At 42.3% G+C, this 27,526-nt stretch overlaps 1 protein-coding gene across 1 annotated transcript; it reads left to right on the top strand.

The window, feature by feature from the left end:
* Positions 1 to 18,148: 18,148 nt before the first annotated feature.
* Positions 18,149 to 21,200, top strand: LOC143876882 (uncharacterized). Its single transcript, XM_077378563.1, has 2 exons — positions 18,149 to 21,006; positions 21,140 to 21,200. The coding sequence occupies exons 1-2, from the start codon at positions 18,149 to 18,151 to the stop codon at positions 21,198 to 21,200; spliced, it is 2,919 nt and encodes a 972-aa protein (XP_077234678.1).
* The last annotated feature ends 6,326 nt before the right edge of the window (positions 21,201 to 27,526 follow it).

Genomic DNA, 27,526 nt, shown 5'->3' with positions numbered 1-27,526 from the left:
ATCCGAGAGAGGTGGCGGCGGTGAGGGACGAGCCCCACGCGCTAAGGTCTCTATGGATCATCCACGTGAATGGAGAGCTCTACCAAGGAACTCTCGAAAGAAGAATGCCTCTCACAGCATGAGTGGCGATAAAAATGTGAGATACCTCTCGATTCGGGGACTAGCCCAGATTCGAGGCGTACCTTAAACAAAGAAGAGTCGCCATCCAAGAAAAAAGGCAAATGGGCCCTGGATCCCATACTATGCTCTGTTGCAACGGATAACCAGAGATATAAAATAAGGTTCGTGCCTGGTTACGAATTCGGAAGGTCTAAAGAGCACCTCATCCGCCCAAGTGCAAACACCTGGTCTCTTATGTCATTTACTTAATAATTTTGAAGAGTTTTGGGCGAAAATCATATGAAATGGGAACACAAATCTCCGAGAAGACGTCTATCTAATCATGCATGTCTCGGAGGAATAATAAACACACATAAAAGAAATAAAAGTGTCACCTGAGAATAACTAGGTTATGAATGTCAAACCTAAATTGGTGTCTAAGTTCTGATGTGCAAACACATGCATGCTACAGCTAAAAGCATAAGGTCTGCGCAATAAAGTAAGAAAACATTGCAAAACATAGAAAATGACTCGATACCATACAACCCTAAGACTCTAATCTATACCTAGGCCCGAGTCTTTAGATGATCTGATGTTCATCCAAAGAAGCCTACGTATCCCCGCCTCCACGAGAATCAAGGCAACGTAGTTCTTCGCACCTATTCTAAGCTATGATGCCTAAGACATCTAGACCTCTATCCTAGACTCGATCTAAAAAACCGGACTAGTTCTTAAAGCTTCTTGTGTGATTATTTAAATTCCAATGGATTGTAGATTTTAGGACACCCTATATGCCCTAACTAAATGCAGGTTAGCCCTAAGCTAATGCAGGTGGTTCCTATAATCTATGTGTAGCTAGGCTGTATATCCTAAGAAAAATAGTAGGATCTATCGCATCTTAGACCTAGTCATCAATTGGCGATGTGGATCGCCAACTGACCGGACGGAGGCGTAAAACTCCTAGCTAGGACTCACTCCTAACTCTAACACAAACAAATAAAACACACAACAAACAAACAACGAACGAGGGAGCAACTCCCGACTCAAAAACTCTCTAACTAGGACAACCTCCTAACTCTAGAGGAAGATCCTTTCGAAAAAACAATATTTTGAAAGATTTTTGTAATTTTGAAAGATTTAAAATGCTTATTTTTAAAGGTTTGGCTGGACTTGGGATATGGATCCCAAGCTGCACTACGTACCCTGTTGAAAGGGATCAAGCCAACGTAGTTCGGAACAGAATTCCTAACTACTCTCCTAATGACTCAAGATTTTTGAGATTTTTGGTTTTTTAGATGTTTTTGACACGAGAGGACTGAATCCTATCATCATAAGGGGAGGACAGACTCCTGATATCCCGCAAAGGTTGGACAGCATCCTATGCTTTGCGGGGGGAATGAACAGAAACACGACTCTGCAAGGGTTGGACAGCATCCTATACTTTACAAGAGCGGATAGAAGAACATGATCTGATGAAAGGTTGGATAAAATCCTAACCCCTATGATGATAGAATTTGATTCTCGAACAAGAGGACTGACTCTCTAGACTAAGGACGGATTCCTATGCTAGTGGACTATCAAACTAAGATAAAGCTCACAAGTAATACGGAAAAAGAGACCTTGTGCATATTTGGCAAAGGTAAAACACCCAGCCGGGCCGGACAGCTACCTAGCCCTAGGGTGCAACAAATGTGCAACCCAATACCCATAAGGGTAGGGGTATGATGCCAAGCCGAGTAGGGTGTTCTCCCAAAACCAAAAGACGTACAAAGAGAAGGTTTAGTAAGAGAATGAGACTGGGTAAGTCTCTTAGATACAGAGGTAAAATAGAGAAAAATTGCTAACAAGGAGAAAGAGACCTTGTGCATATTTGGCAAAGTTAAAACACCCAGCCGGGCCGGACAGCTACCTAGCCCTAGGGTGCAACAAATGTGCAACCCAATACCCATAAGGGTAAGGGTATGATGCCAAGCCGAGTAGGGTGTTCTCCCAAAACCAAAAGATGCACAAAGAGAAGGTTTAGTAAGAGAATGAGACTGGGTAAGTCTCTTAGATACAGAGGTAAAATAGAGAAAATGCTAACAAGACTAGGCAAGTCTCCTAGGCACAGAGATGAGATAGAGAAAAATGCTAGCAAGACTGGGCAAGTCTCTTAGGATGGGCTTGAGCTATCACCTTCATCGCCCTACAAGAAAAGGGCTAAGAAGTCTCTATAGAAAGAAAGAGAATGGAGAGGGTATTACTGAGACTTAGTAATTCTCCCCTTTAAGATGGGCTTAGGCTATCACCTTCATCGCCCTTGCAATGAGAGGGGATTCTAGTATCTAAAGAAATTTAACAGAAATCTATAAGACTGTGTTAGTCTATCAAAGAGAGAAGAAAAGGCTACTAGATAATCGCAAATTCCATTCTATTCTTATAAAAATAAATCAAAGAATTTTCAAAAAAAATCTATAGCAATCATAAAATGATAAACAACATTAATTAGTCCAGACCAGCCGCTGGATAGCCTAATAAAGTAAAAGAAAACAATATCAAACACTTCTATGTCCAACCACAAACACCACCCCAATATAGGGATGAAATCAGATGATGCTAAAGTAATCATCTGATATCATATACACATGATAATATTTCTAATCCCGCCTTGAGATCAGACAGTACTCATGTCGATGATATCGAATAGAGTAGTCATCTGATCTCCTTCTTCCTATTAACAATTCATTTAAATAATAAGGAATGAGTATAATAAGCTTTGAGATAATCTCACCTGAACAATCCATTTATTACCGTCTTTGGGGTACCCAAGAAGATTGTATAGAATATTTTCAAATGATCAAATGAGAGAATGAATAAAAAAAAAAATGCAGGAGGATCTTGTTAATACAAAAATGAAATATTGTAAATATTAAAATAATAAGATGTCAGCAGTCTATACCTTTCTTAAAGGAATGACATCTTCCCAGCTCAAAATATTATCAATGACAAGTCTCTTTTTAAAAAAATTTAAACAAGCATGAATTATCACCTAAGAATATAGCCCACTTACAAAGGCCGCAGATATGCGCATGACCAGTGAATTAAACACCTTATGTCAACATAAATCACACAACACTCATGATTACCATCATATCTTCAATCGAAAAATTCCATACAACACAACAACATAATTTCCATAATCTCTTAGCTAAATTTATACTATCCTCAACACTAGAAATTATTTAGTAAAATTAAAAACAAGGAACAATTTAAAGGAGTTACTTAAATTCTTACTTGAAATAGCTCAAGAACGCTTGCAATTTGCAAGAGACTACTGTGGAATGAATTAAATCTCAGATTCAAAATGTAAATGTCTTGATTTTTTCTAATTTCTCTCTAATCTTAGATCTAATTTTTTTCTTTTACCATTTCTCTTCCTTCTAAGCTCCAGACACAATAATGGTGAGAACAGAGAAAATGATAACAGATCTTACAAATTCTAAGATTTTGAAAACTAAAAATAAGGTTTATAGGCTATTGAGCTAAACTAAGAATGAATTTAGGGTTTCTAAGTTGTAAAAGACAGGAAATAACAGCATAGGCTAACAAAGAAGGAACACGAAAAAAAAAAACTCACCGCCGATGAGAATTAGCCGGAACTTGGTCGGAATCTGGCGAGTTCACCGGAGTAGATGAAAAGAGGGTTTGAGATCCATTTTCTCTTTCTAAAAAACGCAGATTTTCTTTCTCTTCTCTCTTCTCACAGATTTTTATCTTTTGCAGGTGATGAGAGTCGGCCAGAAAAGATGTTGCCGGAAAATATCAATCGGAGAAGATGAAATGTCAACAAGCATAGATTTAACAGAGGAGGAAAGAGATGATAGAGATCCGTCGGAATCCATAGAGATCCGCCCGATTCCGGCGGAATTTTGCCATAGAAGAGGAAGAAGATTTTCTCTAGGGTTTGGAGAAATAGATTTAGGATTTGAGATCGTGAAAGGAAGAAATAAGGAAAGCAAAAATTAACAATAGACAAAGAAGAAGGAGCTACGGCCGGAGATATGCCTAATCTCAACCGGAACCTTGGCTGGATCTTGAGCTCACTGGAGAAGAAGAAACGGCGTGAAACGTTTGCCGGAGAAGGATGATCAGATTCCACATCAGAATCTATGGATCTTGCCGATGTTGCAGAGATTAGATCGGATCTTAACCAGAGAAGATGAAGAATGGCAAGATCTAGGGTTTGAATAACAGCAACTAGCACTAGCTAAGGATGAAAATAAGATGATCAAGGTGAGCCTCCAGCCGGAGCTCCGACGATCTTATCGGAGGGATGATCGGAGAAGGAGGGATGATCGGAGAAGAAAGAGAATGATGGTTAGGGATTTGGGGTTTTCTTTCTCTCGTTCTCTCTCTGGTTTTCAGATCTGCAGATTTGTTTAGAAAAAATGAGAAAAAACCCCCTTTCCCTTTACGAGCTTTGCTTCTTTTTTTTATACTAAAAATGACAAATTTTTCATCCCCTATTGTTCCCAAGGACAGCCACTTCAAGTGAATTTTCAACTACTATTTACCCATCAGGGGGGGTGCCTGGGTAAGGAACGAATCCTAGGGGAAATGATATATTCGGCCCCATTCCCTCTCTGGACAGCCCTCTCATGTGTATTTTGTTAGCTCTTTATGCACAAGAGGGTGGTCCGGGTAAAAACAGGGTGAATAACAAGGATTCCCATTTTCTTCTCCCGTACAGCCCCATGAGGTATATTGATGACTATTTTTTTCTTTTTTTAGATTTTTGGGGCATAAAGAAAGGAATCAAGGCAATTGAACGGGGGATATCGACGAGGTTCAGGATCATTCCGGCTCCACAAAAGTTAAAACAATGATCTGCAAACGGGCATTTTCGGGTTCTTTTTGCATTTTTTAGCTCAATTCTTTGGGGATTTCGGATATTTCGGAACTCAAATTTCGAGAATTTTATTGAATTTCGGGATTTTAGGGCCCGGTCAAAATGGGGTGTCTACAGCTGCCTACGTACCATGTAGAAAGGGATCAAGCCAACGTAGTTCGACCTAGCTTTTTGAAAAACGCTTTTGTTGTTTTTTTGAATTTTTGTTGTTTTTGTTGTTTTTATCCCTTTTGATTGAAAGGGGGTTTTTGCTGAAGAGGTTGCCGTCCGTCATCGCCTAAACCCGACGATTGTTCCCAAAATCGATGGGGATCCCGAAACGAAGGAGAATCCCAAGGAACATGTGAAAAGATGAACCCGAAGAAGGAAAGAAATTAATCCATAATCCTGTGGAAAATGATCATCTCGGAGAGGAAGGAACCCTTGAGTCCTATAAGAAAGGATGGCCTCCAAGAAAGGAAAATCCCTAAGCCCATGAGAAATGATGAGATAAGGATAGAGGCATGGAGGGCAAAGGGATGGGTCAGGAAACATTCTGCAGTGTGAACATCACTTCCCAAAAGAAGAAACGGCAGAGGGTGAGTGAAACAATATGGGAAAGCAAAATCATGGGGGGAGTCAACTTCCAATCAACAAAATCGATTACTCTCATATTGTCAAGACACCCAAATGAGGAATATAGATAATCCAATAGCAAATTTTCTTTTATGCCTACTATCGTTCCCACTAGAAATCCGAAGAACCGGGTAATGACATGGGCCTAATTCATGCGATGAACTCATTGAAATCTACAGACGGAATAAGAAGAAAAGGAAAATTACCTGTAGAATGGTTGAACTTCAACTAATGTCGACGGAATCTTCAGAATTACCAGAGATTGGATTAGCTAAGCCGGGTTCCGATGTTAGCGGAAGAAAATCGCCGCGAGAGGTTTGCCAGAAAAGGGGCCGGATCCGAGACTTCTCAAGATGATGGTGATCATAAGGAGGGTTTAAAAAGATGAGGGTAGGGGGGTGGAATGGGTTTGAGTAGGTAGCAAAGGTAGGAGGGAAGAAGGAAAATGATTGAAGGTGGGTGGCCAGGGCGGAGGTGGGGAGGCGGCACTGGCGAGCTTGCCGAAGAAGAGAACCTACCAAAACCCCTCTCTCTCTCTTAGCTCTCTCTCTCTCTTTCTCTCTCTCTCTCTATTGCTCTGTTTTCTTTTTCTTTCCAAAACCCCTCTCTCTCTTAGCTCTCTCTCTCTCTTTCTCTCTCTCTCTCTCTATTGCTCTGTTTTCTTTTTCTTTTTCTTTTTTAAAGAAAGAAAAAGAGGGTTTGAGGGTTTGAGGGCTCCATTCAATGGAAATGGAGGTGGAATGGGTTTGGGCTAAATCCAGTCGGAGGTTGGAGATGGTGGTCGGAGAGGGGTAGAAGAGGAAGAGGGTGGCGGCTAGTGGAGGTAGTGGATGGTTATGGGTTTGTGTAGACACCCCATTTTGACCGGACCCAAGTTTGCGTTGTCTGTGCGAAGTCTCGTCAAATCGGTGAGTTGGGACCCCAAATTGAACCCTGAAGCAGCTTATGGTCCCACCGAGGTCCCCGTAAAATTTCGATAAAATCCAACTTGATTTGGCAGATAGGATCAAACCCAGAATGTGGGACCCGCTGGTGTGGGACCCGCCGAATTATTCTATGGTCAAAGAAGGAAAACATCATCATTTTCTTTATTTTAAAATGGGCATTAATGATGTTTTGTTTTCTTTCGGCATCCGATGCCATGTGATGTGATGATTGTTTTGATTTTTTTTTACAAAAAAAATGGGAAATTGGGGGGACAACCACTCTCATTTTTCTCTCCCCCTCATGATGACTCATGATGAGTCTTCCCACTCAGATATCTCTCTCGCATGAGGAGAGAAAGAACGAGTGGAAAACAGCAAGGAAAAGAACCAGGGGAGAGGAGAAAACAGAAGAAAAAAAAAAAAACCAAGGGGGACGACAGTAGGAAGAAAAAAAGGGCAGAGAGAGGGAGGGAGCCAGGCCACCTCCGGCCAAGCCACCTCCGGCCAAACCACCTCCGGCCATCATCCCCGGCGGCCATCACCACCAAACCCATTTCCCGGCTAACCACCGATCGGCCACCACCGCACCTCCACCACCCTCCAACCTCCGGCTTGCCCATCCTCAGTCACCATCACATTTCCACCACCATCAAGCTCCACCATCGGCCTCCACCCGAACCACCATCTCCAACCATCTTCTCCAACTCCCACTGCCTCAACCATTACAGCCACCCCCATCTCCAAACCCACCCAAAACCCACTTCGAAAAACCCATTTCTGTGCACCCAAACCCAAACCACCATCATTGCCACCTCACTCCCTCAAAACCCACCTTCCCTGGCAGCCAACTCCAATCACCTTCTCCGGCCACTCCCCCTCACCGCCAGCACCATCTTCTCCGGCAAAACCCCTCAAAATCCGGCAAACCCGAAACCCACACCCAAATCAAAATCACCTCTGCAACCTCCACCCAAGCCGCCACCTCCTCCGGCCGGCCAACCACCATCTCTCAATCATAGCCGCCGGCTGTAGACACCCCATTTTGACCGTGCCCTGCACCTCCTTGTTTTGTGCATAACCTTTTCAAATCAGTGTGTGTGGACCCCAAATTACGCCCTAGGCTAGCTTAGGGTCCCACCAAGGTCCCTGTAAAATTTCATCGCGATCCGAGCCCGTTTGCCTAGCAAACGAGCTAAGGCAGTGTCATGGGACAAGTTCAGAAGAGTGGCGATTTAGCCAGAAAAGGGGTTGTGCTGGAATCTCAAAAACCAGTTCAAATTAGCCATGGCGGGCTGTCCGGGGAGATATAGGGGTATGCAGATTAGTGTACAACTTAATTGAGGGGTGTATTATCCTGAACCAGGGCAATTTCGTAATTTGCGAAGATGCTTTTCTTCTTCTCCAAGTCACCATTAACCCCTAAGCTAGGTTAGTGAGTGATTAGGACTAGGATTAGTTAGAGGGAATCTTAGTTGGTTATATTTCTTTTGATCTCAGCCATTGAATGAAAAGGTGATTTTAACGGTTGAGATCATTTTTTCAAAGAAGATATTTTTGCAAATTTTTTCCCCCTGTTTTCTGCTTGGGCCGCCTCTTATAGAATGGTAGTTGTCCTAAATTTGCCAAGGGGGGTGTCCGGGAAGGTTTGGGGGTAGCAAATATATCATTTCTGTTTTTCTTCTTGGGCACCCCCCCTGCTGTGTAAAAGAGGGGTCATTGAATACATTAGAGGGGCTGTCTCGGAGGAAAAGGGGGATGCAAATATATCATTTTCTCATTACATATATATGTAAAAAAAAAGGGGCATGGGGAGGAGGAGGATTTTTCGTGTTTTTTCCATTGGAGAAAAACAGAGAGCAGAGAAAGAGGAAGAAAGCAGCATCCCTAGCATCCAAAACCGCTTCCCTCCACCTCCACCACCACCTTAGTCTACACCATTCTTCTTCTTCTTCTTCTTCTTCATTTTCAGTTAGAACCCATTTTACCCAAACCTCTCTACCAGCACCCTTCCTCTCCGGTGGGATGTTCACCGGAATCCGGCCAGCCACCTATCTTCTCCTCAATTTGGGCTAACATTAAACCCTCTTTTCAAGTCTCCCCAACAGCCACCACCACCATCATCTTCCCATCTCCACTTCCCTGCAAACCCACTTCATCCACCCCAAACCCACCACTATTTTCTCCAGAGAACCCACCGGAATCCGGCAAAGCCTCCATGGATTCCGACCGGCCAGCTACCCTCCACCAATTTCTTCAAACCCCATTACTAAAACCCACTCCATCTTCTCTTCTTAACCATCACACCATTAGCCACCATTAATATCTACTCAGCAAACCCACTTCCAGTTTCTTCATCTCCATAGAAACCCCCTTCTTCTTCCCCAAACCCACCATCGACCACCTTCTCCCCCACCACCAGCCAACCCCATCGAACCCATCTCAACCACCATCGAGCCCATCCCCACCTCTTTTCTGTAAACCCATTGATTCCGGCAATCTTGCCGGAATCCGATCGATTGCCATTCAATCCGGCCTCCCCGTCGCCGCCGTTTAGCACCACCACCACCACCATCACTCCCTCCGGCCACCTTCTTCCTCTTCATTTATTTTATTTTATTTTTCCAGACAAACCCACCACTACCATCCCAGCTGCCATATTCAACCCCATTTCCTCCCCCATTTTCCAACTCCAAACCCTCTTCCATTTTCTTCCTCACAGCCACCATCATTTTTCTGCGTCAAAACCCATTTGGATTTTTATTTTGCCCTGTTTTCCAGTTTGGAAACCCACCTTGAATCACCTCCATTTTCCACCGACGATCACCTTCTCCGGCCTATCTTTAATCTCCGACCACCGCATCTCCACCCATCCGAGCCACCATCTCCACCCTCATCAATCCTTCTACCATCGTTTCCCTCTTTATTTCTTTCTCAAACCCTAGATCCAAACCCATTTCATCACCCCTACCACACTAACTCCGACCAGCCACCACCTATTATCTCCACCTCCGCCAACATCACCCAAACCCTTTTCCATTTTGTCAAAGAATTCATAGCAAGAGAGAGGGGGGGGGGAGCTACACCTTCATTTGGGGCACCATTGTCTGTTTCCAATAAAGTTTATTGCAATTTTCTAGTGCTACTGATCATCATTTCCGAGTGCACCTCATCAGATCATCATCTCAAATAGTGGTGAGGAAGTATCTTGGGTTTTGGCCTTGTTTTCGTCAATTATACAGGTAGATTCCTCCCCTTTCTTATACATTTATGGATTTGAATTAAAATCATGCTTATGGATTGAGGTGGGCAATCAGTTGTGATTGATAATGGTTCACACATTCACGTTATCAAGATGCTAATAAGTTCTGGAATTGAGTTTAATTTCTTCTTTTCCTAAAATTCCTTTAGATTTCTATTTTACCCAAAGATCTGCTACATGATTGTTTGAGAAGATGAACTTTGAAAGCTTGATCACAATTTTCTTTTAGAATAATCTCTTCACAAGGTTCAATACTCAGTATTCTTATGATCTTGATTCTCCTCCGGTGATTTGATTTTAGGAATAAGATGGATGGATTTTTTTCTTCACTCTTGGTTTAAGTTGCCTACTTTTAATTTTCGGTCCCTATTGCTGACCATCTTTACCACTATCCACATGACCTTTTTTTGAATATCTGTACTGATGTCCATGTTAATTTGCTGAGCTTTTCAATCACGAACATGTTTTCCAGTTCTGTGTTTTGTTTCTTTTGCAATATGGGCGCATACAACTGGCTTGTTGGATTATCAGGTCATACTCATGGTCCTCATTCTTTCTTTTTAAATTCGATTGAACTGAATATCTATGACTGGAGACATGGGGGAAACCTACAGTTCAGTACCTTTGCACTGTGAGTAGGTTAGATATCTTAATGTCATTTCTTTAGTGTATAGAAGATGATAATGGCTTTTCATTCCGCTCGAACTGCAGCTATAACAAATTGGTGGAGAGCTGATGTCCCTACCCTCTTAGAATCTGATTCCTCCTCACTTCTAGAATCTGATAATGCATTCAAATAATCTGCTAATTTTTTTTTATAGAGCTGTCGTGGACATGAAGGTGATGTCGCTGACTTGGCTATGAATTCAAATAATGCATTGGTGTCATCTGCTTCAAATGACTTCATTATTTAAGTTTGGGGGTTGCCTGTTAGGTTGCTAATTTTGGTTTTGTGGGGGCGCACATGAATGGTTGTTGCTATTGCATTTAGTCCAAGGCCAAGCATTGTTTACCAATTTTTATCGTCGTCAAGAATATGGGACGCTAGATCCTCCCAGGTCAGCCCATGAATTTATGTTCCTAAGCTTCCAGATGCTGAGGTTACAAAGAGCAATAATCCCCTTCCCACTACTGGCCAGCAGGGATGAATATGGCTGATGTCCTTGAAAGGGTGTGCTAGATATTTGGCATTTGTTGGATGAATAAAAAATTTATTTTATAAATCTCATTCTTCTTTTATTTGGGATAACACTATCCATAAGAGGTTTAAGGTCTCTTTCACCCAACTCTTATATCAATCTTGTCCTTGTCAAGCAATTTTTTTTTTTTTTTCATCACTGGTCTTTTCCTCAATGGGTTTTTTTTTTTGCAAGGCATAGTCGAGACACATCTCTGGCACTATGACTTTGCAGAGACCTACCTATATCAGTAGCCTTTCTTTAGTGCTAGGGCAATGAAGGCGCTAGCCCAAGCCCATCTTTTTAGGGGACTTGCTAAGTCCCGTTAGTTTTTTCCCTTTTTTCTTTTAGGAAGACTTTCCCACTCTTTTAGATGCTTTTAGATATTAGTTCCCTTATTCATTGCAAGGGCGATGAAGGCGATAGTCCCGTCTTTATGTTTTATGGCTCACTGCTTCGCACTTGGATCTGCACAAGTTGATGTCCTCTGTATGCACTGAAATTCTTAATAAATTGGAATTATCATAATCTTTTGATATTTTTTTTTTATATATTCTTCTCTTGTACTAATCTTCGAGTTAGGTTTTGAAGATGATAATAAATGGACTGCTCAGGTGAGACTCTCTTGAGGATCATAAACTTGTCTTTTATTTAAATAAATTGTTTTAGGAAAGAAGGAGATCAGATGACTACTCTATTCGATATTATCGACATGAGTACTGTCTGATCTCAAGGCGGGCTTAGAAATATTATCCTGTGCATTTGTGATATCAGATGATTACTTTAGCATCATCTGATTTCACCCCCATATCGGGGCAGTGGTACTTGTGGTTGGGCATAGAAGTGTTTAATGTTGTTTCTTGCTTTATTAGGCTATCCAGCGGCTGGTCTGGACTAATTAATGTTGTTTATCATTTTATGATTGCTGCATGTTGTGCACTCTTTAGTTGTAGATCTTACTTTGCGGATATTTGATTTGTTTTTATAATAATTGAATGGAAATTTGAGTTTACTTGGTAACCTTTTTCTTCTCTCTTTGGATAGACTAGCGTAGTCTTCTAGACTTCTTTAGATAATAGAACCTGTACTGGGAGACATACTCTGTCTTGTTAGGCAATCCTCCTTTGGAGGCAAGCCTCATTTGTAGAATCCTCTCTGAGATTGCACCTCAGTTTGGTCCTTTGTTAATTAGAGACCAATTTGGTCAATTAGTTATCTTAGCCCTGCTTACCCCTTGAGGGCAATGACAAGGTTACTTGGAGCCCATCTTTGTGTGTGTTTGGGAGACCCGCCCGGTCTCATTCTCTCGTTAGTCCTCCTCTCTGTGTGTCGTTTGGTTTTGGGAGAACACCCTACTCGGCTTGGCTTCATACCCCTACCCTTATGGGTATTGGGTTGCACATTTGTTGCACCCTGGGGCTAGGTAGTTGTCCGGCCCGGCTGGGTGTTTTTACCTTTGCCAAATATGCACAAGGTCTCTTATTCCTTTTAGACCCGCCCGGTCTCATTCTCTTCCTAAACCTCCTCTTTGTGCGTCGTTTGGTTTTGGGAGAACACCTTACTCGGCTTGGCAGCATACCCCTACCCTTATGGGTATTGGGTTGCACATTTGTTGCACCCTAGGGCTAGGTAGCTGTCCGGCCCGGCTGGGTGTTTCACCTTTGCCAACTATGCACAGGGTCTTTTATTCCTCTTTACTTGTGAGCTTCTCCTTATTCGATAGTCCATTCGCATAGGAGTCAGCCCTGATTAGAGAGTCTTTGACTCATTCATCCTTTGTAGTGTTATTAGAGTCTCTGACTCATTTGTACTTCCTCCCTAGTGTTATTAGTTAGGAGTTTTTCCATTAGAGACTAACTCAGTCATATAGAGCCTTCCCTGCTTAGGATCTTAGATTATTTTCTCTGTTCTTGGGGCACTATCTTTCTTGTTGTGGTTTGTCTCTTTGAGACGCCAGTTTCTTGTTGTGGTTCGTCTCTTTGAGACCTTTGTTGCTTGTTTGGGGTTTCCCCTTTTTGCTTTAAGGCTTTGCCTTAGTTTATGGTATTACTTGCGTGTTCCCTTTAAGATTGAAAACATTTAAAGGTTTTGAGCATTGGAAAAGCTTTAAAATCCAAAAACATTAGAAATTTAAATCTCAAAAACATTTGAAAACTTTAAAAATACCAAAAACATTTAAAAACTTTAAAAAAAAAAAAAACTTAAAAAAACTTAAAAAAATCTAAAGTGTTGAGTGTTTCTTTTAGAAGCGTAGTTTGAGAGTTCATTTCGAACTACGTTGGCTTGATCCTCTTCTAAGAGGTACGTAGTGCAGCTTGGGATCTTCATCCCAAGTCCAGCCAAACTTTGTAAATAAATCTTTTAACCCTTTTAAAAAAATATAAAAACCTTCCAAAATATTGTTTTTTTCAAAAAGATCTTCCTCTAAAGTTAGGACTTTGTCCTAGATAGAGAGTTTTAGAGTTAGGAGTTTGTCTTTTGTTGTGTGCTTGTTGTGTGTTTGTGTTAGAGTTAGGAGTTTGTCCTAGCTAGGAGTGCCTCCGTCCGGTCAGTTGGCGATTCACATCGCCGACTGATGACTAGGTCTTGGATACGTTAGCAATCCTATTATTTTCCTTAGAGCGTACAGCCTAGTTACACGTAGGCTGTAGGAACCACCTGCATTAGCTTAGGGCTAACCTGCATTTAGTTAGGGCATATAGGGTGTCCTAAAATTCACAATTCACTGGAATTTAAATAATCGTTCAAGAAGCTTTAATAATTAGTCCGGTCTTTTAGATCGAGTCTAAGATAGAGGTCTAGGTGTCTTAGGCATCCTAGCTTAGAAAAGATGCGAAGAACTACGTTGCTTTGATTCTCGTGGAGGCGGGGATACGTAGGCTTCTTTGGATGAACATCAGACCATCCGAGGACTCGGGCTAAATCATTCAGAGTCTTAGGATTTGTTGTGTTATATTGTATATTTTGTTGTATTTTCTTACTTTCTTGTGCAGACCTATACCTTTAGCTATAGCATGCATGTGTTCGTCCACCAGAACTTAGACACCAGTTAGGCATGTCACTCATAACCTAGCAATATTTAGGTGGCACCTCTTTCATTTATTTTTTGTGTGCTTATTATTTCTATTCTCAGGAAATGCATGCTTAGATAGACGACTCCTGAGGATTGTTCCCATTTCACATGATTTTTACCCAAACTTCTTCGAAGTTAATAATAAATGGCATAAGAGACCAAGTGTTCGCACTCGGGCGAATTGGGGGCGCTCTTCGGACCTTCTCCATTCGTCATCAGGCACGGACCTTTTGTATCTCTGGTTATCCATTGCAAACAGAGCATTTGTTTTGGTTCCATGGCGTGTCCATGGATGGCGACTCTGAGTTATTTTTTAGATATATCTTGGTTTCGAGCCCTGGCTCCGGATCAGGATGTATCTCTTTCTTTTATATCGCCACTCATGCTATGCTGTGAGGGTGGCACCAGTTTCGAGAGTTCCTTGGCAGAGCTCTCCTTCACGTTGTGGAGATCTTAGAGGATTGCTGTGGGGATCTCGCGTCCCTCGGCATCGTCCTCAGGATCGGGGTCCACAGGCTGGCGACTCTGCTGGGGAGTTCTTGAAACATTGCCTAACTCTATAAAAATGCCATTTTTACTAACTTCGGAGAAATTTGAGCTAAAATCATTTTAAATGGGAATTCTATCGTTAGAATCCAGGGGCACCAGATAGGTGCGTAATTAAAACAAAGGATTCACACACTGCACATCATATGTTATCATATTGTTTATTCTTTACTTATTTCATTGTTTTTCATTATTATTGGCTCCACGGGATAGATTGAATGCGTGCCCGACTGGGATGTCATTACACCCTGATGGTACTGTTGAATCTATTTCCAAGCTATGCGCCGGTGCTGCAGCCGTAAACACTGGGCGTACTTGTGTTTACAGCAGCCGATGAGCAATGAAGCATACTATGTATAACATTGGGCGTACTTTTGTTATACATATTAAGTATGTTTCATACGCATAGTACCCATTAGATTGAGTCCGGAGCCCTATTTTGTTTTATATATTATGTATATACGTACTGACTTAGTGAAATCCAACTAGGAAGTACCCGTGTTTATATATGTATATTTTGCATTCATATGGGGTCGAACATGTGTTGCTCACACATGTGGAGCCTAGAGTTAGGAGCCTTGTCCCATTTGTAGACTAAGGTAGCTCATTTTATATGGCTACAACACGGTCCTAGTACACTCATCAGTCTGTCTTGAGTCGAGACTTTCTCGACTCCGTTAGACTAGATTAGGGCTGGTGCCCCTGGGTAGGATATATGTATACGTGTATATATATATACTGATTATGTATATTAGGGTTCTCTTAGTTGGAGTTCCTTATTCATTTCAATTGGTTATATCCATTCTCTGTTCAGATCTAAATTTAGTCAGTGGTTTTGCTTGTCGTTACTGCGGCCGCGATCTGTCCTTTGATCTGTTGTCCATTGGATTTGACCTGTTGTCGTAGGTTCTCACCCTGGGTCAGCCCTTCAGTTGATCGCCATTATCTAATGACCATATTTCAAGCTCGTCTTACCCCCCATTATTCGCATACCCTTTGGTTGAGCTGTGGGAATCCTTGGTGTAGCCGTTATGCTGTCGGATTTTATCCAGACCACTTTTGAGCATAACTGCTACTTCTTAGAGTTAGGAAAAACCATGAGTTTACCTTACCTTGACTTTCTTGTTTAGCGTCGTTATGCTGTCGGATTTTATCCAGACCATTTTCGGGCATGACCGCTACTTCTTAGAGTTAGGAAAAACCATGAGTTTACCTTACCTTGACTTTCTTGTTTAGCGTCGTTATGCTGTCGGATTTTATCCAGACCATTTTCGGGCATGACCGCTACTTCTTAGAGTTAGGAAAAACCATGAGTTTACCTTACCTTGACTTTCTTGTTTAGCGTCGTTATGCTGTCGGATTTTATCCAGACCATTTTCGGGCATGACCGCTATTTCGTAGAGTTAGGAAAGCCATGAGTTTACCTTATCTTGACTCTCTTGTCTAGCCGTTATGTTGCTGAATTTTTCGCAAAAATATTTTTAAGCATAACATCTATTCTTTAGAGTCAGTTTACCTTGTTTTGATTCCCAGTCATAGCCTCAATTAGCTTAGAACCCATTTTTTGGTAAAAACTTCTGGTTTGATCAGTCGTATTTGTTTCCTTTCAGTTTCACTAGGTGAGTGGCCTGTACATGTCGTTCTCGTGGTCACAGTTTTATTTGCTACCATTGGATTGTATATCTGTTCCTTTGTTGTGTCATAGATTCAACTTGTATATCTATTATTCATTAGGGTATGCGCTCGTTTGTTTACCTATTTTGTCTTGAGATCTGGCCGATAGCTCGTTTGCTGTCCTTATGACCATGGTCTAGCATGATTGATCCTCTTGATCGTATAGTTATTGGTATTCATCACCAGATTTAGATCCGGTTTATGACCTACTTCTGTCATCTTATGGCCGTGGTTTATTTTTCTGATCTATTGGCTACCTCTCATCTTTGATGAAAAATTCATTATCACAGAGTTCATCCTTTTAATGAAATTGATTTTCAGATTATCCTGGTCATTTGTCTATGCAAGGTTATCCCCATTCTCTCCTGATCTTTGTCCTATCTGAATTTTAGGTCTGATCATGGCGAATAATTTGTTAGACAAGTGGATAGCTGAGACTGTTAAATCTTTTCCGTTGAGATGTGAAGAAAGGAGTGTGGCTGAGCGTTTCATCGGTTGTTTTACCCATCTGAATAGTCGCGGTATAAATTGGAAGTTTCTTCAAGCAGCTGCTGGATTTTGGGACCCTGTTTTCCATGTCTTTCGATTTGGGTCTTTTGAACTTTGTCCTGTATTTGAAGATTGGTGCGCCTTGCTAGAGCTTCCTCCTGAGGGACTTTGGATCCGACCTTCGAGCATAGACTCTCCTCATGATCTCTTTCGCAGATTATTCGAAAATAAGGTTGTGAAAACTCTGCATTGCTTAACAGAGAAAAATGTGCAATTTCAGACCCTCATTGAGTTGTTTTCCAAAAACGTCGATCCTACTGACTCCCGTTTTCAGGAGTGTCGGCGTAATGCTTTAGTCTTTGCTGTCTTTGCACGCCATGTCCTTCGCAGAGACTCTAGTGCCGCCCCTTTCACTTTGTTGGCAATAGTAGATCAGATAAATGAGGGGAGAAATCCTGTCCCTACAATGCTAGCCGAAACCTTTTATGGCTTAGACCTTATTGCTAGTAAAAAGGTGCAGGATAATTTTTTCGGATGTGCTAAGCTGTTATATGTGTGGCTATGTGAGAAACTCACTATCCTTCAGCCACAAAACAGCATTGAGTACACTCTTAAGAGTTTTCATTCTTGGAAGACAAAGGTCAAGCAACCTTAGCTTAATGAATGGCACCATTGGCTGGAGAATGTAAGGGAAGACCAATTTCGTTGGGTAAGTCAATCCTGTCCACAAATTATCACCAGCACTCACCCATACTCATTTGTTTATCTTATGGGTTTAGAAAAATCATCTTTCTACGCACCTTTGTGTTTCCCTCGTCAGATTACCGCACACTCTTGTACTCCTAAGGTTATCACACCACCTAGCTGTGAAAACCTTACTCCTGATCTCATTGCATCCATAGTAGCTGCTTGGAGAGACAAAATCGCGGAGAGGAGATCCGTTTTCGCATCTAAACTTCGGAAGGGAGAAATACTGGAGGAGCCTGCAAACCGGAGAACTCGAATCGGAGAGCTTTGAAGATTCCTTTTCATGAAATTGTCATTTTAACTTCTTCAAATTTCATTGTAAATGGTTACTTTCATCCAATTGTTAACAAAGACTAATGTTTTGATTGTAACTGCATTTTGACTATCGATCAATGGAATAGCATTTGTGATTTTCTCTTATCTTATTTGGTACAGAATACTCTATCTCAATGGTTATTGTTTTAATTTAGTATGTTAATTTCCAATTCAGGATTCTAAAATCGAGCAAACATCGCTCCCTCAGGTGTAAGTCAACCTGCGTGGTCTAGACAGTCAACCACGTCTAGGCTCATTCGTCAATTTGAACCACTAACCTTACCTGAGCAATCTGCATCCTCTTTATCTGAATCATCTGAATCTCTAGAATCTGTCCAAATGGCTGAACCCAATGATGCGCTAACTAAAATTCAAGAGATGATGGTGAATCTTACCCGGGATATGGCCTTTATGAAAGAGGAGATGGCCCAAATGAAAGCCCAGTCTAATGAAAAGGTCTCTACTTCTAGAGCACCTGCGGTTCAACCCCCTCCCGCTATACCGGCAAATCCAAGCCCTGCAAATTTGAACCACCCTTTCATTTCACCAGTAGACGTCGACCTAGAAGAAGGGCAGTACGCTGAAGAATATTGCATTCCAGATGTGGCCCAGTATAATAAGGAAAAACAGGTAGCTGATCAATTGGAGAAGTTGACAAAAGAAATGGAAAGCTTGAAGCATCAAGGCCCAAAGCAGTTCGATATATCTGAGCTGATAATGTCTCCGGGAGTCACCTTGCCCCCTAAATTCAAAACCCCCGATTATGACAAATATGATGGGACTGGATGTCCCCGGAATCATATGAGGTGGTTTATTGAGATGTCGCAGCAGTGTGGGCTATCTCCTGAGCAAATGGCCAGGGTCTTTCCAATGTCTCTTACTGGGGTGGCGAAGAAGTGGTTTGTGCGTCGGAAACCCGAAGAGGTGAAGACCTTGCAAAGCATCTCCAACAAATTTGTAGAGCAGTTTTCTATGGAAGAAGGGATAGAGGTTACCAAGAGGGATCTCAAACAGTTAAATCAAGGTCCTCTAGAGACCTTTACCTTTTTCATCCGTCGTTGGCGTCGAAAGTCTGCCCAGCTGAGCGAGAGGCTATCAGAAGAAGATCAGATCAAGTTGGTGATCAAGGGTTTGTCGCCGCAGTATTTTTATTTTATGTCCCCTCAGCATTACACCGATTTTGACCATCTGATTAAGACTGGGACGAGGACTGAGGATGCAATAGCTAAGGGTCTGAGGGCCAGACTTCCATCAGACATCAAGGAAGGAAAGAGACTCGTGGTCGTACAGAAAGAAGTTGACCACGTAAACCATGTTCGCCCAGCGGCCAGGACTGTAACAGAGGTGGCGAGACCAGCGCCAGCCCCGGTAGAGCAGAAACCTCAGAGGCACTTTGATCCCTTACCATACCCTTTACCTCTGATTCTGAAAAAATTGATAAGGGATAAGAAAATCAGACTACCTGATATTAGGCCAGTACCTAACCCGTTACCCCCATATTGGAGAGCAGACCAGTATTGTGAATACCACAGAAATTCGGGTCACCTCACTGAAAGATGTCTGGCCTTAAAGCATGCGCTCCAGACTATGTTAGAGAACGGAAAGCTTGAGGTGGAAAGGCCCAATGTAACTCGGAATCCCCTTCCCAATCATCGTGCAATTCCTCCTCCTGTAGCGAATGCCATTTTTGTCGAGGAGCCGGTTCTTGATCCATCCATTCTCATTTGCGCAATCACTCCTGATGAACCTTATATTCTAAGATTTGATCCTGAAGAGATCGAGGAGATGGAAAGGGAAAGGTCTTATGCCCTCTGGAGGGGGAGCACCAGTTTGGCAGAGACATCCTCTCCATGCGTCCTTCGATGTGAGGATGTTGAGGCAGAAAAGGAAACGCCTTATGTTCTAAGGATGAGTGATTTTGAAGAAGAGGAGGCAATTGAAGCTCCGTATGTTCTGAGAATGGATGCAGATGATTTGCTTCTGTTAGAAGATCAGTGTGACGAGCTTCGTCACGTTACCAGGGGTGGCCGTGTGTTCAAGCCCGCGGAATTGAGAGCAGAAAAGCCTGCAGAAGCAGTGAGAGCAGCCGAGAATCAGGGGCAGAATAGGCCGAGTGCAGATGAGGAAGAAGATAATTTGTTGAAGCAGCTGAAGAAGACCCAAGCAAACGTTTCTATTTGGGGTCTACTTATGTCTTCGTCTAGGCACAGGAAAGTTGTACTCAAGGAGTTGAATGCTGCTCAGGTGCCAACTGAGATCACTCCCGATGAGTTAGTAAGCCTAGTCGCTGTAACTAGGACTTCCAAGGTAATATCTTTCACAGACGATGATTTACCTCCTGAAGGGAGTGACCATGCTCGTTCACTCAAAATTATCGTGATCTGCAACAAGAAAAGGGTACCCGAAGTACTGGTCGACAATGGGTCCGCTCTGAATATCTGTCCTCTGAGTACTGCTGCGACTTTGGGTTTTGGACCTGGAGATTTTATTCCCTCAGAGCAGGGTATATTAGCATATGATGGCACCCGGCGAGATGTCATCGGAACCCTGGCCACTGAAATTCAGATTGGGGGAGAAGACTTTGACATCGAATTTCAAGTATTGGACATTAAAGCTTCTTTCTTGCTGTTATTGGGTCGACCTTGGCTGCATAAGGTCGGAGTTATCCCTTCTACCCTTCATCAAAAGTTGAAGTTTGTTCATAACGGCAGGGTAGTGACTGTGAAGGGTGACCCTGATTTAGAAATTGGACAGATTTCGCAGGAGCTCGTAGTTGGGAAAGAAGCCGATGTCAGCTTGACAGGTTTTTCACTGGAGGTGTCGGTCATATCCATGAAAGAAGCCATGGGCGAAGAAGTTTTCTTCTTGACTAGCACCAACTCGAATGTGGTCAGGATGATCCGTAAACAGGGTTATATTCCAGGCGCAGGGCTGGGCAAATATCATCAAGGCCCTACTGAGTGGCCTGTGCTCAGAACTTTCAATGGTCTCTTTGGCTTGGGATATAAGCCGACCGAGCAAGAGGTCAAGGAAATGAAAAGATACATGCTGAAATGGGCCGAGTGCCGCCGCCGGGGTTTAGAATTGCCTATGGGGCCAATCAGTCTGATCAGAAATGGCATTTTCAGAAAAGAGGGGGCAGATTTTCCATTTTGCGGGTTTGCTGAGCCGTGGACCGATGATGTGACAGGGCAGAGGTTTCCGGGTTTCGAAATTTTCTTTAACATAGAGTTATCAGAAGCACCAATGAGTGCGCAGATTACTGAGGCAGCACTGAAAACTGATTGGGCCGATGTTTTAGAGCCGGGCTGTCTGAATGGCATGTTTCAGATTGAATATCCAGTGGCAGCAGTGGTTGGCAGTGAGACTGAAGCGTCAGAGGTGGCAGTGATAGGCAGAGATGCATTCATTCTGAACCCCGCAGAGTTAATCACCCCAGCCGAGGGACCCTTGACCAACTGGACCTCCCAGGTTTTACCTCGAGTAGTCTTTCAGCATAGTCCCGTTTCCTCAAAAGAGTCAGTAGTCTCTAAGTATACGTCTACTTCCCAGTCTGATATTGAGTTTGTTTATTCTAACGATTCTTTTGATGCAGGTACTGTAGAAGTTGGATCTGGTTCCGGAGTCGGTGACAAGTCTCTTTCTAATAAGGTCGAGTCCAAGAGTACTTTAGATGATGAGTTTATTTCTTCAACTGCACATATGCCAGAGTTGGCTGAGTTCAATGTTGAGTTGTCTGTTGAGTCTGTGAATACATCGTTAGAGTCCAATACAATGCCCGCTGTGGGCTATTCCATTCTTGATGTAACCAATACTATGAATGAAATGAAAGACTCTTTTACATACATTCCTGTTTCTGCTTCTCCTGTTTCCATTTCAAGTACTGAATCTGCTCTTAAAACTGATAATATTAATAATGATAATCAAGATTCCTCCTCTGACGAGGATGCCGACGAAACTCCCCTTGAAATCAAACATATGATTCAACAAGAGGAGAGTCGCCGAGCAAGACCGCTCGAAGAGGAAATTGAAATCGTAAATATTGGTGACGAAACCTTAATTCGGGAAATACGAATTGGCAAAACTTTATCTCCCGAAGAGCGTGAGGAATTAATCACTTTACTTAAGGAGTTCAAGGAGGTCTTTGCTTGGTCTTATGATGACATGCCGGGATTGAGTGAAGACATTGTCCAGCATCGGTTGCCTTTAATCCCTGGCGCGAAGCCAAAGAAGCAAAAACTCCGAAAACTTAAAACAGAATGGGAGTTAAAGGTTCATGACGAAGTTAAAAAGCTATTAGAAGTAAAATTTATTCAAGTTGTTGAATATCCAGAATGGCTAGCGAATATAGTGCCGGTGCCCAAAAAGGACGGAAAGGTCAGGATGTGTGTGGACTTCAGGGACCTCAACAAGGCGAGTCCGAAAGACGATTTCCCGCTTTCGAACATTGATCTTCTGGTGGACAATACAGCTGGTCACGCTCTGTTATCTTTTATGGATGGGTTTTCGGGATACAATCAGATTAAGATGGCGCCGGAAGATATGATCAAGACAGCGTTTACGACTCAGTGGGGAACTTACTGTTACAGAGTAATGCCTTTTGGGTTGAAGAATGCAGGCGCTACTTACCAGAGAGCTGCGACTGCTCTTCTTCATGATATGATCCACAAAGAAGTCGAAGTCTATGTAGATGATATGATCGTCAAAGGAAAGACTCGGCCGGAGCATACTGTCTCTTTAAGAAAATTCTTTGAAAGAATCAGACAGTATCAGCTTCGTCTGAACCCCAGCAAGTGTGTATTCGGGGTTACTTCAGGAAAGCTACTGGGATTCATGGTGAGCGAAAGGGGAATTGAAGTAGATCCTCAGAAAATCAAAGCGATCCAGGAGATGGAACCGCCGAAGACCGAAAAGCAGATCCGAGGTTTTCTCAGAAAAGTTCAGTATCTGAGACGGTTTATAGCTCATCTAACTATGACCTGTGAGCCTATTTTCAAGCTTCTAAAGAAGAATTCATCGAAGAAATGGACCGAAGAATGCCAAGTGGCTTTTGAAAAAATCAAGCAGTGTTTGTCCTTAACTCCTGTTTTATCCCCTGTCATCCTGGGTCAGCCATTGTTGTTGTATTTATCCATCACGGATACGGCGATGGGTTGTATGCTTGCTCAGCAAGATTCAGGGTCTAAGAAGGAGAGGCCAGTATACTACATCAGCAAGAAGATGCTAGAATACGAAGTGAAGTATACAATCTTGGAGAAGACCTGTCTAGCATTAGTTTGGGCAACTCAGAGACTCAGGCATTACTTGTTGTCAAGCAAGGTACTTCTGCTTTCACGGATGGATCCGTTGAAGTATTTGTTTGAGAAGCCTGCTCTTACTGGAAGAACCGCAAGGTGGCTGTTATTGTTATCTGAGTTCGACATTACTTATGTCACTCAGAAGTCTGTTAAAGGGCGGGTCATTGCAGAGCAGTTAGCTGATTCACCTGTGGAAGAGAACGCATTCCTGAAGGCTGAATTCCCTGATGAAGAGATTATGGATATTGAAGAGGATACTCCAAATACCAGATGGACAATGTACTTTGATGGTGCAGTCAACAACCAGGGTCAGGGAATAGGAGCAGTACTCGTATCCCCTCAGAAGGAGTATATTCCTATATCTATCAAGTTGCAGTTTGAGTGCACCAACAACATGGCGGAGTATGAAGCTTGTATTGCCGGACTGGAGGCAGCCTTAGCTTTGCAGATTCAAGACATTGATGTGTTTGGAGATTCCATCTTGATCATTTACCAGACTAATGGAAAATGGAAGACTCGGGAAGATAGATTGATCCCGTATAATGCATATCTCGAATCCTTGGTCCAGAAGTTCAGGAGTATTACATTTACTCACTTGTACAGAACAAAGAATCATTTTGCTGATGCTTTGGCTACACTGGCTTCTATGTTAGACATTTCAGCAACAATGGAGGTCCAGCCACTTACAGTGCGACTGCAATGGGAGCCAGCACATGTGAACGTTATTGAAATAGCAGCTAGGTGTCCAGATGGAAAGCCCTGGTATACAGACATCAGGAATCTCATATCCGGTGAAGGGCATCCACTTGGGGCTTCTGGGAAAGAGCGCAAAACCCTTCAGAAATTAGCTGCCAATTTTGTTATTTGTGGTGATCAGTTATATCGCAGATCCTTTGATGGAATCCAGCTTTTGTGTGTTGATGAAGACAAAGCAGTTGAGCTTATCGAGCAGACCCATGAGGGAGTTTGTGGACCTCATATGAATGGGAAAATGTTGTCAAGAAAGATTTTGAGACTTGGATTCTATTGGCCCACAATGGAAGCAGACTGCTTCGCATTTGTGAAGAAATGCCATAAGTGTCAAGTCTATGCAAATCTTATTCATGTACCTCCTTCGGAGTTGCACTCCATGACTTCTCCATGGCCGTTTTCAGTATGGGGAATTGACATAATTGGGAAGGTTCATCCAAAGTCTTCGAGCGGGCATGAATACATTTTGGTCGCAATTGATTACTTTACGAAATGGATTGAAGCCACTTCGTTTGCTTCCATTACTTCGAATGCAGTTGCAAAGTTCATCCGTGCAAACATTATTTGCAGATATGGGGTACCTCATGAGTTAATCTCGGATAATGGTTCTCACTTCAAGAAGGAAGTAGCGCACTTGTGTGTAGAGTTTAAAATAAAGCATCACAAGTCGTCTCCTTATAGGCCGCAGACGAATGGAGCCGTTGAAGCAGCAAACAAGAATATCAAGGTAATCATCAGTAAGATGACAGAGACTTACAAAGACTGGTCAAACAAGCTTCCTTATGCTTTGTGGGCTTACAGGACGTCGATCAGATCTTCTACAGGTGTCACTCCGTATTCTTTAGTGTATGGAATGGAAGCAGTTTTGCCTGTTGAACTGAGAATCCCATCCCTAAGAGTGATGATAGAGGCAAGCTTGCCGGAATCTGAATGGGCGAAGGCCAGGCATCAGGAACTGCAGATGATAGATGAGAAGAGGCTACGAGCTCTGTATCATATCCAGGGGTATCAAAGGCGGATTGAAAGGGCGTTCAATAAGAAAGTTCGTGTCCGAGATTTGAAACCAGGGGATCTTGTCTTGAAGTCCTATAGGGTACCGGTATTTGATCCGAGAGGGAAGTTTCGTCCAAATTGGTCTGGTCCTTATATTGTCGATGAAGTCCTGCCGGGAAAAGCCGTAAGACTCCTCAATGAAAATGGAGAAAAATTAACAGAACCTACAAACCTGGATCAGTTAAAGAAATATTACGCCTAAAAACACTAGAAGGCCATCTTTGGACGACTTGAGCTTTTTAAGCCAATAGCCCAGATTTCAAAAATGAAAACCCTTTTTGCTAAACTCCTTTGAGCCAAAAGCAAAACCTCCTTATCAAACTTAAACCAGGGGCATCTTTTATGACTTTCGTCATAAAAGATATTAACCTCGAACTACGCGGGACCTGATTCCCATTTTCTTTGGGGATACGTAGGCAGTCTGGATAGTCCAGATTCGGTCTAATTGCTCAAAACTTACCAAATGTTAGCCTGTTTGAACACATGCCTACCTAAAAGTCCTTCTGGTGTTATTGGCCCAGGTTTGTGAAAAAAAGAAAAAGAAAAAGAATGATGGAGTCTTGGACCCGCTAGACTGAAAACCCGCAAGGGCGGTCTAGGCAAAAGTTAGGGTCATTCACCCGCTAAGTTGAAAACCCGAAAGGGCGGCTTAGGCAAAAATCAGGGTGCTGAGCCTGCTGGATGGAAAAAGCTGCAAGGGCAGACAGTCCAGGCAAAAATTAAGGCGTGCGGTCCGCTGAATCGAAACCCTAAAAGGGGCAATTCAGTATGGCAGGGATTTCACGAAGGGGGGCTTTCGAAAGCCGATTGTGCTTCCGTTTTAGGCATTACTTCAGAGTCTGAGTAAGCGCCAGCATAATTTCTTCTGATACTTCTTCAAGTTAACGTGGTTAAAACTAAGTAATCCAAAGGAGGTAGTAACCATGACTGAAATACCGAAGAGAGGAATGAAACACTTTTAGATACGGTATTCAAAGGATCCTAAGAGCGGTAGACTGTTACCACCTTAAACATTTATCAAATTAAGAAGCAGATTCAGTCTCTTTTAGAGTCTATGTTGCGCATTTATCAAAGTTTTCGTCTGTCATCTGTCAAAGTCTCGTTTATCGTGTGTCAAAATCTTTCATTGTCAGGTCAAAGTCAGGTCTTTAAGGTCAAGTTTAGCCTTTACTTCTCTTGAGGCTGGGGCGATAAACTTTAAAAGCAAGAAGTTGCATCTCCTGTGGACAGAGCCGAACAGAGCAGAGTTCAGAAGGGGCAATTTTTCAAGTTTACTCGGAATGTTATCACGAAGTGCAGGAGGAAGAATGCTTTGAGCAGAACCCATTTTCCTGTATTTGCAAAAGCTTTGTAGCCTCAAGTATTTCTTTGAAATGAAAGCCTTCAGTTGAACCCTTGCGTTTGGCTCTCTTATGAATCTTGTAATGGAAATAAAATCATACTAGGGGCATCTTTTATGACTTGGTTTCCCAAGTCATAAAAGACGTCGAACAAAGCTTTAGGGTTGAGATGGCTATTCTTGTCAAATAAAGATAAGAAAAGCTCAAACATCCCTTTTCGAGCTAGGCTCCTTGATCAGTTTTTTCAAAAAAAAAAAAATCCAACCATCGTTGGAATTTAAAATTGAGTTTTGTTTTTTTTTCAAAATATAGGCAGGGTTTTGGTTTATTTGTTTAAAGGGGCCAATGCCCGCGAGATTTCATCGAATGCCTTTGAGTTATACCTGTGGTAAAGGTTATGATTTCCAGATCTATTCCAGCTGTGCTATGTCTTAACTATCTTTCCTCCTCTCTGACCTCTAGGAGGTTAAGTTAGGAGTGACCTGATCGTCATTTTCAGAATAAAAAGCTTGAGATATCATCCTCTCCGGTATTGAAAATTTGGGTCTTCTCAAATATTCTCTACCCGTCTTGTAATCCGGTATTGAAAGTTTGAGTCTTCTCAAACATTCTCTACCCGTTTTGTAATCCGGTATCAAAAATTTGAGTCTTCTCAAATAATCTTTACCCGTTTCGAATGATCTGGCTCTCGATTCCAGGATAAAAACTCGATGTATCCGGTATTGATAGTTTGAGTCTTCTCAAAACATTCTCTACCCGTTTTGTATCCGGTATTGATAGTTTGAGTCTTCTCAAATATTCTCTACCCGTTTTGTATCCGGTATTGATAGTTTGAGTCTTCTCAAACATTCTCTACCCGTTTTATAATCCGGTATCGAAAATTTGAGTCTTCTCAAATAATCTTTACCCGTTTTGAATGATCTGGCTCTCGATTCCAGGATAAAAACTCAATGTATCCGGTCTTGATAGTTTGAGTCTTCTCAAACCTTCTCTACCCGTCTTGTATTCCGGTATTGATAGTTTGAGTCTCCTCAAACATTCTCTACCCGTTTTGTATTCCGGTATTGATAGTTTGAGTCTTCTCAAATATTCTTTACCCGTTTTGAATGATCTGGCTCTCGATTCTAGGATAAAAACTCGATGTATCCGGTATTGATAGTTTGAGTCTCCTCAAACATTCTCTACCCGTTTCGTATTCCGGTATTGATAGTTTGAGTCTTCTCAAATATTCTTTACCCGTTTTGAATGATCTGGCTCTCGATTCCAGGATAAAAACT

The sequence above is a fragment of the Tasmannia lanceolata genome, unplaced genomic scaffold, assembly GCF_043159265.1.
Source record: "Tasmannia lanceolata isolate RefF3 unplaced genomic scaffold, GAP_Taslan_0.1 ptg000005l, whole genome shotgun sequence".
Lineage (NCBI taxonomy): Eukaryota > Viridiplantae > Streptophyta > Magnoliopsida > Canellales > Winteraceae > Tasmannia > Tasmannia lanceolata.
Note: the sequence above shows the minus strand (reverse complement) of the source record. Positions and strands in the feature narration are given on the sequence as shown.

Excerpts from the sequence above, each read along its gene's own strand:
- LOC143876882 (XM_077378563.1), top strand. The coding sequence starts at position 18,149 with ATGGCTGAACCCAATGATGCGCTAACTAAAATTCAAGAGATGATGGTG. Across the intron at positions 21,007-21,139 it reads GATGATGTGACAGGGCAGAG|ATTGAATATCCAGTGGCAGC; the intron begins GTTTCCGGGTTT and ends GGCATGTTTCAG.